Genomic DNA, 13,700 nt, shown 5'->3' with positions numbered 1-13,700 from the left:
GGGAAGCCCCTTGCCCACACCTTTTCTGAAGCACCATCCCTCTCGTGCAATGCTTCTTCTGTGACAAAGTAATTTCTAGGTGGCTTCTCATCCTGATGGGCCAACTTGTTGCCCAGCCAAGGAGCTGCTTACTCCCCTTCATGGCAGTCATGAGCATTGATGGTTGGACTAGATGATCTTAGAGGTCTTTTCCAACCTTAATGATTCTACGATTCTGTAAGAACATACGTATTTCAGATAAACAGACCCTGGAAGGTCTCACCCATCCCATGCACGCTCCCGCTTGCGTCAGGGCTGAACCACTTTGTCCAAGCTACAGTGAGGGCAATGGAAAGATTCCCAGTGAGCGCTGGGGTTTGGCCTGGATCCAGAGGTTTTACAGCCTCTCTGTGCTCACTTTACTCACAGGGCAGAGAAAACACGCAGCTCACAGCAGCGAGACCCTACACCCACAGACAGCAACTCAGACAGCTGAGCTAGATGCCTCCTAAAGCTCTTAAACTCGCCGAGCTTTATTGTCTGTCTGCTGCAAGTTCAGGCTTTTTCGTAATTCACTACTTCGTATGGTCCCTGCAAGACTGAGAAGCATGTGGATGACTTCATTTTCTTTTTCCAGACATTAAGAAATGCTGAGGAGGAACCCGTCCATTAAATTGGTCATTGGTATTCACAGTGGGGAAGGCACTGCTCTTATAGCAGGTTTGTTCTGCCATATCCAAATCCCTCTGCCAGGGAGCCAATAATGTGTTTTGAGAGAGTTAATAAAAGTAATTCAAAAAGGCCTTCATAAAGGAAAAAGAAGAATATAATGCTGGGGAGGGAGCTGTAACCAGTCTGAGTTTTCATTCTCTCAGCTGAGCAAATAGCAGGGAACGGCCACCAAAACTTCAGGAACATAACATGAAAACGTGAAAGAAACGTCCTTGCTGGCAGGGCGTCATCAGGGCAAAACGGGGATGGGAACCCAGCTGCTCCACAAGCCACAGGAACACACATGGGTTTGGGAGACGGCCTAAGAATCAAGTGGGAAACACGTACCAGGGAGAGGAAGAGGCAAATTAATTCACAGAACAAGTAACTACCACCAGCCACCATGAAATCCCCAACGTTGGTCCTGCCACCACCAGCCCCACGGACACCTTTGGTCACGGGTCCCCTGGGCACACGCCATTTGCCACTCCGTAAACCATCACTGCCCGCCCCCTCCTCGGGGCAACCGCACCGAGGTGCCCCGGGGCATCGCACGTGACTCGGTATCGTGAGATTTCGGTTGCTAAAGTCTGCCCACCACGCTGCAAAGGCCGAGTGTTAAATCAGAGTCAGTGCAACACAAGACGTGAAGTTTTTTTGTTTATGTAAGAGTAAGATTTGCTGTTAGGCACCAGGTGCGGAGAGAATCTGCTTCCCTTATTTTTAAATGCTGTGTTGTGTGAATTTAATGTGCAGAAAAGGTGCCAGACTAACAACCCTGAAGAACAAAACTGCCTGTTTAGCAAGCAGCTAGCTGAGCCCTCAGAACAGCATTTATCTGCAGAGAGGGACCGCAGCAGTAACAGCCCGGCCCCAGCCGGGCGGGGGGAGAGGAGCTCGCCCAGAGCTCGCAGGGCAGCCAGGCTTATAGCACGCAAGGGAGCACAGACGGGTGCTTGCAGTGAGGGTTTCATTCAGAAATCTTGGTGCAAAACCCTACTTTTCCCTTAGTCCGTGCCTGAAAAGTGCCAGCATATGCACGATGCTCGGGTGTTTGACCAGCCTGACGTGTAGTTTATAAAGGCACAGGTATGCTTGCTTACTTCTTTTTTTCCCCTGATCCCTTTCCACTCTGTCACTTCCTTGTGGCCATCACCTCTTTTTTCTCCTTACTTTGACAGTTGTGGAAATTATTTCCAGAAGGTCTGAAAGATCAGAGAATTTTTGCCCCCGCTGCAATGAGATCCACGGCCCCGCTGCAGAGGGCACTTTCTCTCCTGGGCTTGACAGCTCTTGAGGAACGTACCCAATTCCAGAGGTCACCAACGTCACGCGACGGCTGTTTGCAGTGCCACATCCTGCCGGCCCCAGGGAGGGCCCTGGAGATAACACCGAGCCCCTGGGCTCGATCCAGTGCGCTCCAGTCGGACATTGCATGCCAGGAACCTGACCGATGTGCAGAAACTGTTTATCGCATAAACCGCATTTTAAACTTCCCTTAAAATAAGCTGCTGCTTTCCATGGTGGGACAGTGCCCCTTTAAATGTTACGTTATTTTTATAACTTAAATACTGGAGTATTAGGCTGCTCGGTACCACAGATTACACCCATAGCAACCATAGGATCTGTTTTAAAGGCATCTACTCAAATTATTTCCCCTTTCCATTATCACCAAGGGGCAAGAAAAGAGCGTTACGTCTTAGTTTTGACTGAAGTAGAGGATGAGATTGTTCTTGCTTTGTCATATTTGATTGACGTTCTGGCTCCAGTGAAGCTACTGAACATAAATTCAAGCCATACAGACATCACATATGCACACTCTGCAGCTAGACACACAGCGAGCCGCTCTTTGCTTTCTACAAAGAAATGCAGAGAAGGGAGTAAACTCTGATTTCTGGCCTACTCTCCTTTTAATAAAACCAGCAGCACGGGCCTGTTTTGGCAGGGCTGCACCCCAGGGCTCTGGTTCAGTTTTGTGCCCGCCACCACCGGTCTCGCCGAGAGCACCGCGAAGGCTTTACAGCAGGAGGGAGCAAGTCTTACGGAAAATGGACTGACATCTTCTAACTCGTCTTGGATAATTCAGATCACAGAGCATTTTGTGTAGTTTATCGGAAGCATTGATTAATCCTAAATGAGGTAAAAACTTTTCAACATTTCTCAACTAAAGGTGCCAAAACCCCCACACCGAACTGATGTTTCCACCACATTTGCTGCAAATCCTTTTACTTTACTTGAATGAAAGAAAAGAACTTAGAATGATTCAATCCTTGTTCCCTGACGCAACCAACAAAAAGATACTGGCGCAAGTATTGCTATACCAACAAATAGCCCATATTTCATGTCAAGGAATATGATGTGCAAATTTTTTTATAGGCACCATAGATCATCACCATCCATCTTGACGAGTTAATTGTCTGCAATTTTTCTAGGAAAACTAGAAACTTAAAAACTAACAAAACACATTAAATGAGTTGAACGATGAGACAGGCAGAGCATGAGCATCATGGGCTTATTGCTCTGGAAACGTGCGGATTCTGATATGCTTGAGTTCACTCTAAAAAGAAAATTTAGAGTGGTCAAACACCCTGCTCTCAGTGCTACTTATAGCAGAGATATTATATACATAGCAAAAGAATTGCTTATACGGCATGATCTCTGCAAAAAAACCAGCTGAACTTGACAAAGCTGGGAACAAAACATTAATTAATCAAAGTAGGGAACAGTATGCACAGGGTTTGTAAAGTCAATGGAAGCACTCACATATTGCTAAGGGTCAGTAGTGCCATAGCCCATACAATTAAGTAAAACAGTACAAACTAAACTAGATTACAACTTTCAGGAGGGATGCAGGAGCTTTGGTTCTAACTAGCCAGCTTTTATGCATAACAGCTATTTATTAGTTGTATTGTGGAAACACTTAAGGCTGCCATTTGAATAGCAGCTGAGCATTGTAAAGGGTGAAGATTTATGCTAGACAGGACGGGGAGGGGCATTGTCCCTATGAGATGCTCTTGGTTACGAGGAGCTTGACACCACTGACAGACCCGAGAACGCATCCCCAGCTGGATCCACTGCACTTAAGCGTCCTACAGAGAGGGAGACCGGCACACGACAGAAGAGCCCGGCAGCCAGAGAACTAACGAAGCAAGGCAGGGACGTACCACGAAAGCTCTGCCCGAGACCTTGGCAGCGGCAGAGCTCCTTTCAGAAACAGGTTGATTTCCAGCAGGCAGGAAAGGCAGGAGCAAACCAGGCAAGCTGTGGACAAGCACAGTCATATCGCACACCCCAACAGAGCGTACCCAGGACACCAAAGGAAAGTACTATACCGTCAAAAGATGTAAACGTTATTTCACAATCCACCTCCAAGTTACTTCTGTGCTCATGGAAGCGAGCAGCATCTCCTCTGGTTTCTTTTTCCGACTTAGTAAAGACAAGTTTAAAGCTTGCAGTTTCGTAAGAATTCAGTCTTCAAATATACACAGGGAAACCTACCAGCTGCATTCAGTAAGTAGCTTTTTAAAGGGTAGAAGCTCTATTTGAAATGAAAAAAAAGTTTAATTTTTTAGAGTTCAAATAAGTTTTTAAAAATCTTTCTCTCAATTCTTTTATTAGTTCTTAACACCACAGTGACAACCTCCCATGAGACATCCAGATTTTTCTCATGAAAAACTGGAATTAAAGAGAATAAAACCAGAACTTATTCTTGATATTAAATACAAGCTTTAAAATTTAGATGGGGATGACCTCGTCATTTAGATTTTCCACAGACAACAATGGGGGTTTATTCCTGGACAAGGAGCGTGGGATTTGGCACTGATTGTACTTTTAAGTGTGACATTTTAGCTATAAAAAAGTCAAGGAGCCAAACACTCAGTTGGTGTATATGCCCAAGCCTCCATTCATTTCCTCAGAGTTGAGACAATTTACACAAACCAAAAATCTAAACTAATCGTTTTGAATTTTCACTGTAATCATAACAGCTCCATATTTACAGTGCAGCCTGAGCCAGTGCCCACTGGAGTCATCTGTAAGGCTTAATTTGATTTTAATAAGAGTTCGATTAAAGCCCTAGAAGAGTTTACAATACAGTTTTGGGGTTTTTTAAACAGCTATGACTTCAATAAACATTGGATAATTTGCTCTAAAAACAAAAGATCCCACTCAGGGCTATATACATGACATATAATGGCTAGACAAGACATTTCAAAATAAATAATCTTTTTGAAAAAAATTAACTCTAAGAAATGCAACTGATTCATGCTAAACATTTCCAAAGCTGATAGTCAGAAGATCTCTACTATACCATCCTCAAACCCCTGGGTGAGAGCACTTTTGAAAATTTAGAACCAAAACCAGCAGGGATTTTCATAAAGTTACAGAATTGAAATTGTAAGTCAGAGAGAAAATGCTCCTCTATGCATAGTACTTTCAGTGTAGATAAAATGCCAGTGTAAAACAGAATAAAATGTGGTGAGATGCGACCATCTCCCCCTTAACTAATTGACAGATAGCAGTAAATTAACAAGTGATGTTTATTAGTTTAATATTCAAATATGGTGAACAGAATCAAAAGACTGCTCCATATAAATGAGTGATTTTGAAACCCCTGAAATTACAATGCCGACTCGGCGAAGTGAAGTGCATTTGAACCCTACCTCTCCTCTGTCATAGTCTTGCACATCTCATCAAGAACTCTTCACAGACTATAACGTTCAGGCACACAGATTTTTCTTCTCTCAGAGCAGTGCCAGGTGCTCCGTTGAGGAGAACTGGCACAGCTCCACTGAAATAAAAAAGACTGAGGCTAACTTACACTGAGCACACGCCCGGCCCTTGCAAACAAATTTCCCATGGACCTATTTCTGCAGCTGTCAGCTCGGCAAAAACCCATTTAACAGTAGTTTTGCTTGATTCAAGGTTGCAGAATTTGGCCTCTACTCATTTTTGGGTCCTCTTGATTTGATGCCATATGCTGAAGTGCTAAGCATAACTTGGCAGGGGCTTTCCCCTCTCCCAGCATCTTTTGTTTGGTATAGACATTAGGAAATAAATTAACGAGTTATGCGTGCTTTTCTTTACAGCAAAAAGAAGGAAAAAGTTTTTCAGATTAAGTTTCTGAATCACGAACCAGCAAAGATTTGGAATCAAAAATTTATATGCAAACCTCTGCGGTGTACTGAGTTTAATATCAACCCCATTACATAAAGACCTTTGCCTTAAAACATGAAGTCAAATGCAAAAAAACCTGATTGTAGCCAGAGCAAAAATCTGATTGAATACAGCAGCAGCCACTGCTCATTAGTAAGTTGTCCCATGGACAGCTGTAAAAATCTGAAATCACCCCCACACAGCTCTAAAATTTTAATTCTTGTATCTAATAAGTGGAGGAATACTGCAAATACACCCAGCTCAGTCCCTGCAACATATTTCCCAGATTTAAAGTTATTTCTTCAAGTGTAAAAGGAGGGACTGCTTCTCTGGGGAAACTATACAAACACCCCTCTCTATCTCCCCAGCCGCAAAAGTATGAACAGTGTGCAAGACCGGAAATCTTTATGGACAAAGTTTATCTTCTGAGTTTTCTTTCACGCTTGTTTCTTTAATTTGTAAATATCCCATAATTTTTTTTTTTTTCAGTTTGTATTCCTAAAGGGCCAGGTTTGTGGAGAACTTAGCAGAACTCATACAGATAAGTAACCTGGTAACCATTCTTATCCCCAAAAGATTTAGATTAATTTGGATACAGCTTTGACAAACATTAAATCTCTTCTTTAATGATGTTCCTCAAACAAAACAGTTAGCAAAATATCTGAATTTCCTTGTATAATGTCACATTTTAATGTAAACATCAAATAATGTACCAAAAGTTTTACCGGAAAAAAAAAAAATTAAAGCGGCACAATTCTTTATACCACTGGAGAAGGGGGGAGGAAAAAGCCAGATTACAAACATTTACACATGCATAGTGGAAAAAAAATTAAACAAACAAACAAAAAAGTATTTTACTAAATTCACGCATTTTTTTTAAAATAGTTATTAAATCTACTAAGCACCAACATACCTAAAAATTTATTTTCAGCTTCATGATTCATTTAAAAAACCTATCAAATTAACTTTTCAAACAAGCTTATATTACTAGCTTGTCCAAAAATAAAATGTAGAGTTTTTTTGTTTTTTGTTGTTTTTTGTTTTTTTGTGGGTTTTTTAATTGTTTATTTTAAAGTATACCAATACTTTTTATCTGAATGTTTCCAAACAATGGCATAGGTGTCTGCAAAGAATGCCTTTACTTTACCCTACAGTGGATGGAAAATACAATACCACATCATACAGAATCTAAAACTATAAAAGTCTGAGAATGCAGCATCCCTTCACAAAAAAGCTGATAAAACTGAAAGTATTTAGAAGATGCTGCACCTTTATTTAAAAAAAAAAAATTAAATGAATTTAAGCAGAAATAACATACATTTTTACATTAACTGGCCATTTCTGGTACAGAAACCCAGCATAGTATGCTAATGTTATTGAATAAATGTAAATGCTACTTACAATCTTCTTAAATACAATTTAGACAAACTTTTTTTTTACTTTTTTCTTTTTTCTTTTTTTTTTTTTCCTTTTTTTAAAGTTGTACAGGTAACCTCTCAGCTGCTAGTTTAATGCAACCTATCATTAACATTACACAAATTAAAAAATAACATGTGTGTGTTTTCCTACAGAAAAGCTTCCAAAAAACCGACCCACATCAAAAAATGCAAAATAATGGAATATAATAAAAAATTAGTTGCAAGTCTAGCAGCAAAGCAATTAAGTGAGGATATATTTACTAATATAAACAAAGGGAATATTTGCAACTACAGGTGAAGCCCCAACTATCTTAGATCTACTGACACAAATAAAAATTAAATTCTCTCTAAAAAAAATAATCTGATTATTTAAAATAGGAGTAAAAGCCATTGCTACCTGATGAACTACCTAGGCTAAGTTCCTGAAACAAAGACAAAGGGTCGCTATTCTTTTTTGTCTGCTCAGGAGGAGGTTTGGGCTTTGGCGGAGCCCGCAGAGCACTTGCGTAGGACATGACAGGCTTGCTCCCACCAGCGTTCTGCTGGCTGTTGCTGTTCGACTCGACGATCTGCTTGTTGGGCATGAGAGGTGGGAACTGGCCAAGATGTTGTAGCACGCTGTAGTTGAAGGAATTGGATAGCTGTATGTTTTCGGCCTTCAGGTGTTCCTCTGGGGGCTTGACCGTCTTCGGTGGAGCTGTGAAAGGAGTAACCAGAGTTTGTTTAAGTGAACAGCTCTGACTTAGGAAATCTATCTGTAGTAACCCCAAAGCAAGTACTGAGGGGTACCGAAACTACCTCTTCTGGTAACCTTCACCACCATCACCACCACCAATTTTCTATGTTTAGTCACACTTGGTTCTAGGAAATTGCATAATTAAGTTATCTAGCTTCATTTCCAACTATTGGATCTTGTGTTACCCTTGTCAGCAATGCCGAGAAGACTGATGTTATTAAAAATATTCTCCATGTGCATGCACCTATGGAGTTCTTAACACTGAACCTGCAATTCTGCACAGGTGGATTTAGCAGATGCACTGAAGCTGCTGCTTCAGAATGGGATATACTCTAATTTAAATACTTTATCCACTGAGACAGCACAAAGACTATTTCATTCTTCTTGCTTTATAGCTTAATAGGCTAAAATTAAAATTTACAGCACCATATATAATTCATTCTCAAACAGCAATTCAGAGTCCTGAATGCCAACCAACTAATTATTGATATTTTAGTCTGAATGCATTCCTGCTAATTAATATGTTCTTGCTCCAGATTTAACAACTCCTGTAACTATCAGAAAAAATGGTGCTTTAAACCATAGGTATAAAACTGCTTTCAAGTGAATTTCCTGAATCCTAATGAGGTATCTTACTTTTGTCTGGAGAATTCTGCTGTCTTACATAGCTAGAGGAACTCTACGCTGAAATGCAGGTATACGTTCTATCTAAAATAGCCTAGGAGTTGGGCAACAGATATATTCCATAATTATTTCAATCTCTAAATGTAGATGTTATTTTTAAAGTGCACATACAAAAATGTACCATCAAATGAGTACAAAAGTAGAAAAACATAAGTATATAGTAAGTTTCTCACTGCAAGGGTCACACACAAGCTTTTGTTTTTCATAAAGTACTCAAAAAAACCCAAAAACCAACCCATCAACCCCAAACCAAAAAAAAAAACCCCAACCCAACCCATAGAAGAATGAATATGGAAAGCACATAAGCAAAACAGTTTTGCTAGGGTTGCTACGATTCCAAAAAAAACCCCAGAACACAAGCAAAAAAACCTCCCAAAAATAACCATAGCACTCAAGAGAAGGCAAGTAATGACAAGCACGGCCAGAGGTGAAAGCTGTGTGTGGTACAGGTATCTAACTGAAGAAAAAATATGGAATAAACATATTGAATAAGAACTCAAATCATTTTCTTTCTATCAACAGAAAAAGCAATGCAAATCATGCTCTCAAATTGCAATTTTGGAAAATGCCTGAATATAACAACACTGAGCAATTCACAGCAGCTCTCCTTGCACTCCATAAATCCACACTGATATAACCGAATACTTGTGCCGCAGCCATTCCTGATGTACAGGAAATAGAAGCCCTTGAACGGTCTGGGGTCATGACTGCTCACTCTCAGGCAACAAACACAGGCACAGGACTAGTTCATAGCATCTCATTCTCATGGATTTTTATTTCATGGATAAAAATCAATAGTAACCAGAAACACTGATGTTATTGGTCATTAACCCTTAGCACTATAAAACACATTTGGGCTTTAAAAATGATCATCATAGCCAGTGAGCTGTAAATGCAGAAAAGCACAGCAGCCATAAAAATGGAGATTTGTTTGCATGAACTATTAGATACAGGGTGATGTTGCACATATATTTATTTACAAAACAGAAACCATGCTTAACTACAATAAAAATATTTTCGTAGCAGATACAGATAGATACTAGTCAAAACTTGCCCCTTTCGCTTAGGATTTATTAGCAAATGTATAGATATGGTACTTTTTACATACGCATACTTCCTCTGAGGATTTTACTCACAAACATGTTCTCAATCTTTACATTAAAGCAAGGAAATGTGGAATCAGCCTATCCCAGCATAATCTTGCTAGGGTTCCTCAGCTCCTATTAGAAAACCACAGAGTCTAGAGAGCAACTTCAGAGATGGATGCCACTCCTGATGACACATAATATCATGCTTCCAGCTCCTTGGTTTTCAGTAAAAATATAAACAGATTGAAGGAGGTGCCTTGAGCTTGAAGCTTTGAACTTAGCACAAGAGACAGTGCTATAAATATGTTTTTGTAAAATAACATTTTCACACTTTGGAAATGAAAATGCACATTAGGAACTTAACTCTTGAGCACTGTCGCTGATATAAAGAGCTTTTTTTCATTCAGTCTACACTGCATGTTTCTACTTCACAATTACTACACTATGAAATTACAAGATGCTTTAGGTTTATAAAATTTGACCTAAAGCAATTAGGTCTTTTAAGGGCAATAGAACCAGCTTATAAATATTTTTTCACATTATTAAGTGTTTTTAATTTTCACACTGGAAGATTGTTCATATTTTTATGAACTTTTCTTTAATTATCATTGGAAATCCTTAAAGTAAAATCATGGAGAAGAAACTGTACTATCCTGGTAATTTTTTTTTTTTCCCACAAACATTAAAAATATGGAGAACAGAAGAACAGTTACGCTGCTCCAACCCTCTACTTGCAGCTTTTTTTAATCACTGAAAAGTTAATTTAGTTTCTCTCTGCTAAATCAATCAGCACTGCTCCTACCACCAGGGAAGCCAGGTTCCAGTGCGATTCTTCCATGGTGAGAGTTTAAACTTCATCATTATTTTGATGAAGTACCAGAATTTACTAGGAAATACACTGAGATTACTAATTCAGTTTATGTTGTTTCTCCCCCAGACTGTAACATCAACAAGAAATGTCATTGATTCTGGAAACAAATAACCTATCTTGCAAATAAATCCCACCAGTTACCTTAGGTCCTTTTAGCAAAAACTCAGCTGCACTTGAAACCACTGTAAGAGACTACGTGGGTTTACTAGAACTTTTGTGAGCAGACTAAGGAGCAGTATTGCTTTTTGTAGATGAAGAATACTCAACAGTAGTATTCTTAAGACATCGGCAACGTACCAGGATGTTAACAAGGCAGCAAATGAAAATAGGATTACTCTAAGCAAACCTTTAACTACTAAAACAATGAATACTTTTAAAAAAATCTTTGTGGAAATTAGTTTCGGGATTTGAAGAGATGGCAGAAAGCATTTTGTGAAAAGAAAAAAATAACGCCAACCCTTTCATTTAGACTTGCTCACTCCAGCCTGAATAGTCTACTTAATGGAGCAGAGAGAGAAGCAGAGAAGCAAAGATCAAGTCTGTACCTACCTAACAACTCCCGGGGTGGAACTGCTCTGTTGGCTCCATTGCATGGAATGTTTGGGTATGGGGCAGATGAGGAGGAGTTTACCCACAACTCAGGTGATGAATAGTTGAAAGATGATGGGTTACTGTGGTCCTGAAGCTCTTTACACTGACCAAGACTGTCTTGAGGAGTGCTTAATTCTTCAGAACAAGCCTGGACTGAACTAGAGGAAATTCTTCTTTGGTACAACGGCCTGCCTGGTCCTCTTGGTTCATACTGCAAACAAAAAAACAAAACAAAAAAAGGCCTTTTGCTCCTTTTATTTAACTGCATGCACCAAATACCATTTTCCCATCCAATTTTTTTCCCTGCAATGCCTTACCAGAAAAAAAAAAAAAAAATCTAATACATTTCACATTATATTTTGTATCTAGCAGTCACTAATAACGTATTTTAATCACACAAAACAGACAAAGATTTTTAAATGAAGTGCAAAGAGCATCAACTGAGATTCCTTAATTCTTATCAACCTTTACATCTTACACTCCTACGTGGGAGATGTATCACAAAGTGAGGAGGAAGCTACCCAGCATTTACAAAGGAGGCAAAGGAAGCACAGAAAGATACAAGAGCAAAAGAAAATGTTCAATTACAATGTAGAGAGGAAAAAAATGGCTTTTAGTTTCCAAGGGACAAATGAGTGACTTGTATACCAGGGTTTGGGGAAGCATGACACATTTGTATACTGGATTTTGTGTATGTACACACAAAACAAATGCTCTGGAGAAGTGTGCGCCCTCCGGAGAAATAATGCAGAGAATTTCATCTGAAACTACAGAAATTACTTGCTTCCATAAACCCTGTAGATCATATAGATGAAAATGGCAGGAGCTCCATTAATAAACCTGGTGGCTTCAAGAGTTCAGTTTTAAGGACCCTCTAAACTTTCTCAAGATTCAAAGCAAGCCTGTTGTATTACAGTTTGTTTTAAAAAAATAAACACAGTATTTGCTTCCTTCTGCACTGTACTGACTAACAAGAGCACAAATAACAGAAGTCATGGAAGTAAATCTATACTTGGTAAAGGCAAAAAGTAAACATCCTAATGAAATGTCATAAAAAGTTAGCTAAATAAACATCAAATAACTTGCTCGCAATGCCCCAATATTGTTATTCTATCATCCACAAAAAACAGACAGGGAGAGAAAGAGTGCATGAAAAAAACCTGTAATATCTCATTATAGCTGCCACACTATTATGATCTATCAAGGGAACAGCACTTAAAGATATCCTGTCACTCTCTTGAGGATATTCTTTAACAACAAAAAAACCCCAAAATTCAGACGTTACTGCCTGAATCACACCCAAAAGTATACTTTTTATTGAGTTTAATGGGCAATTTTGGTAAGCAATCAGGAAGTTATCAAAGTTCTGGACGCTTGCAAGTACAGGACCAGAAAGAATAACTTAAGTATTCCCTTTGATATGCAGTTCAAATCTGGTTTGACCAACCTTAGGCAAAAGCTTTCAAGTATCAAGTCAATGAACAGTTTTATAGATAGTGATTGAGAAAACAGTTTAGTAAAGATACCAAAAGTCATGACATCTCCCCTGACACCTGCCTTACATGAGGGATCTCTGTTAAAAATACACCTAAAACTGCATTTTGATTTCGTTATATATTCAGTCCTACCTACCAGCTGAACTAGCAGTCCTGGAAACGTTACATGCAAGTCTCTGTCTTCTAACACTTTTACTGCATTTGGCATTTCTGTCACATATTTTGAAAGGAAGAAGAAATAAGAACTAAAACGAATTTGCACTAATTACATAAAGGCTCACTCTATTTGTCTTCAGATAGCAGGAGCTGTCACAAACTCTGTAGGAATATTTATTAGTTTATTACTGCTGAAAAGCCATTGTTCCTATGTCCCGCTGTACTGACGATATTAACTGTTGTCACAAAGTATTAGATTTTATACAAGGTGGTATGGCTTAATGGACCGAGACATAGAATTTTTAAATGTCTATAAAACCAAACCTTACTACAGCTCTAGCTGGGCCTGAGGACTCCATTAACCTCTCTGGATCTGTGTAAGACAGGAATTTGTAAAATGCACTGGAATTCAATTTCAGTTATTTTGCTCAGGCATATAAACTAAGTATTTTCTATTTTCAGAAGTCGAAAGACAATTAAATATGTATTATGTGGGATCGTGATGAGCAGGGATACCCCCACAGCTTCTGTAAAAACCTTGACAGAAATCCATCACAGAACAAGCCACTTAACTTTATGTATAAATATCGGATTACATGCAGTCAGTGCAAGATTATCTGAGAATATTAATTCTGACATTCCTGGAATACAACCTGGCTCCAGCATACTCCATGTCTACATATCATACACTCCTTAGCACTCTAGATTCCAACAGGGATTAAAAACTCCTGTTCAAAATGTGACCTGTCCTAGTTGTATGTGCTTGGATAGTCTGCATCTCATAACACACCCCCTTAGAGTCCAGAACAAAAAAAG

The 13,700-nt window shown here is 39.3% G+C and overlaps 1 protein-coding gene across 6 annotated transcripts in view; it reads right to left on the bottom strand.

Moving 5' to 3' along the window:
* Positions 1-4,435: 4,435 nt before the first annotated feature.
* Positions 4,436-13,700, bottom strand: part of HELZ (helicase with zinc finger) — a 92,812-nt gene continuing 83,547 nt past the window's right edge. For 3 of the 6 annotated variants that reach the window (XM_075518521.1, XM_075518525.1, XM_075518522.1), the window contains 2 exons: positions 11,191-11,443; positions 4,436-7,959 (listed from right to left, as the gene is read on the bottom strand). In XM_075518521.1, coding sequence (XP_075374636.1) covers positions 7,628-7,959; positions 11,191-11,443 — 585 coding nt within the window. In that variant the 3' untranslated portion in view covers positions 4,436-7,627. The remainder of the gene's footprint in view (positions 7,960-11,190; positions 11,444-13,700) is intronic. The other 3 variants (XM_075518523.1, XM_075518526.1, XM_075518527.1) reach the window with 1 other exon arrangement.

Source organism: Mycteria americana, chromosome 16 (genome assembly GCF_035582795.1).
Source record: "Mycteria americana isolate JAX WOST 10 ecotype Jacksonville Zoo and Gardens chromosome 16, USCA_MyAme_1.0, whole genome shotgun sequence".
Taxonomy (NCBI): Eukaryota; Metazoa; Chordata; class Aves; order Ciconiiformes; family Ciconiidae; genus Mycteria; species Mycteria americana.
Note: the sequence above shows the minus strand (reverse complement) of the source record. Positions and strands in the feature narration are given on the sequence as shown.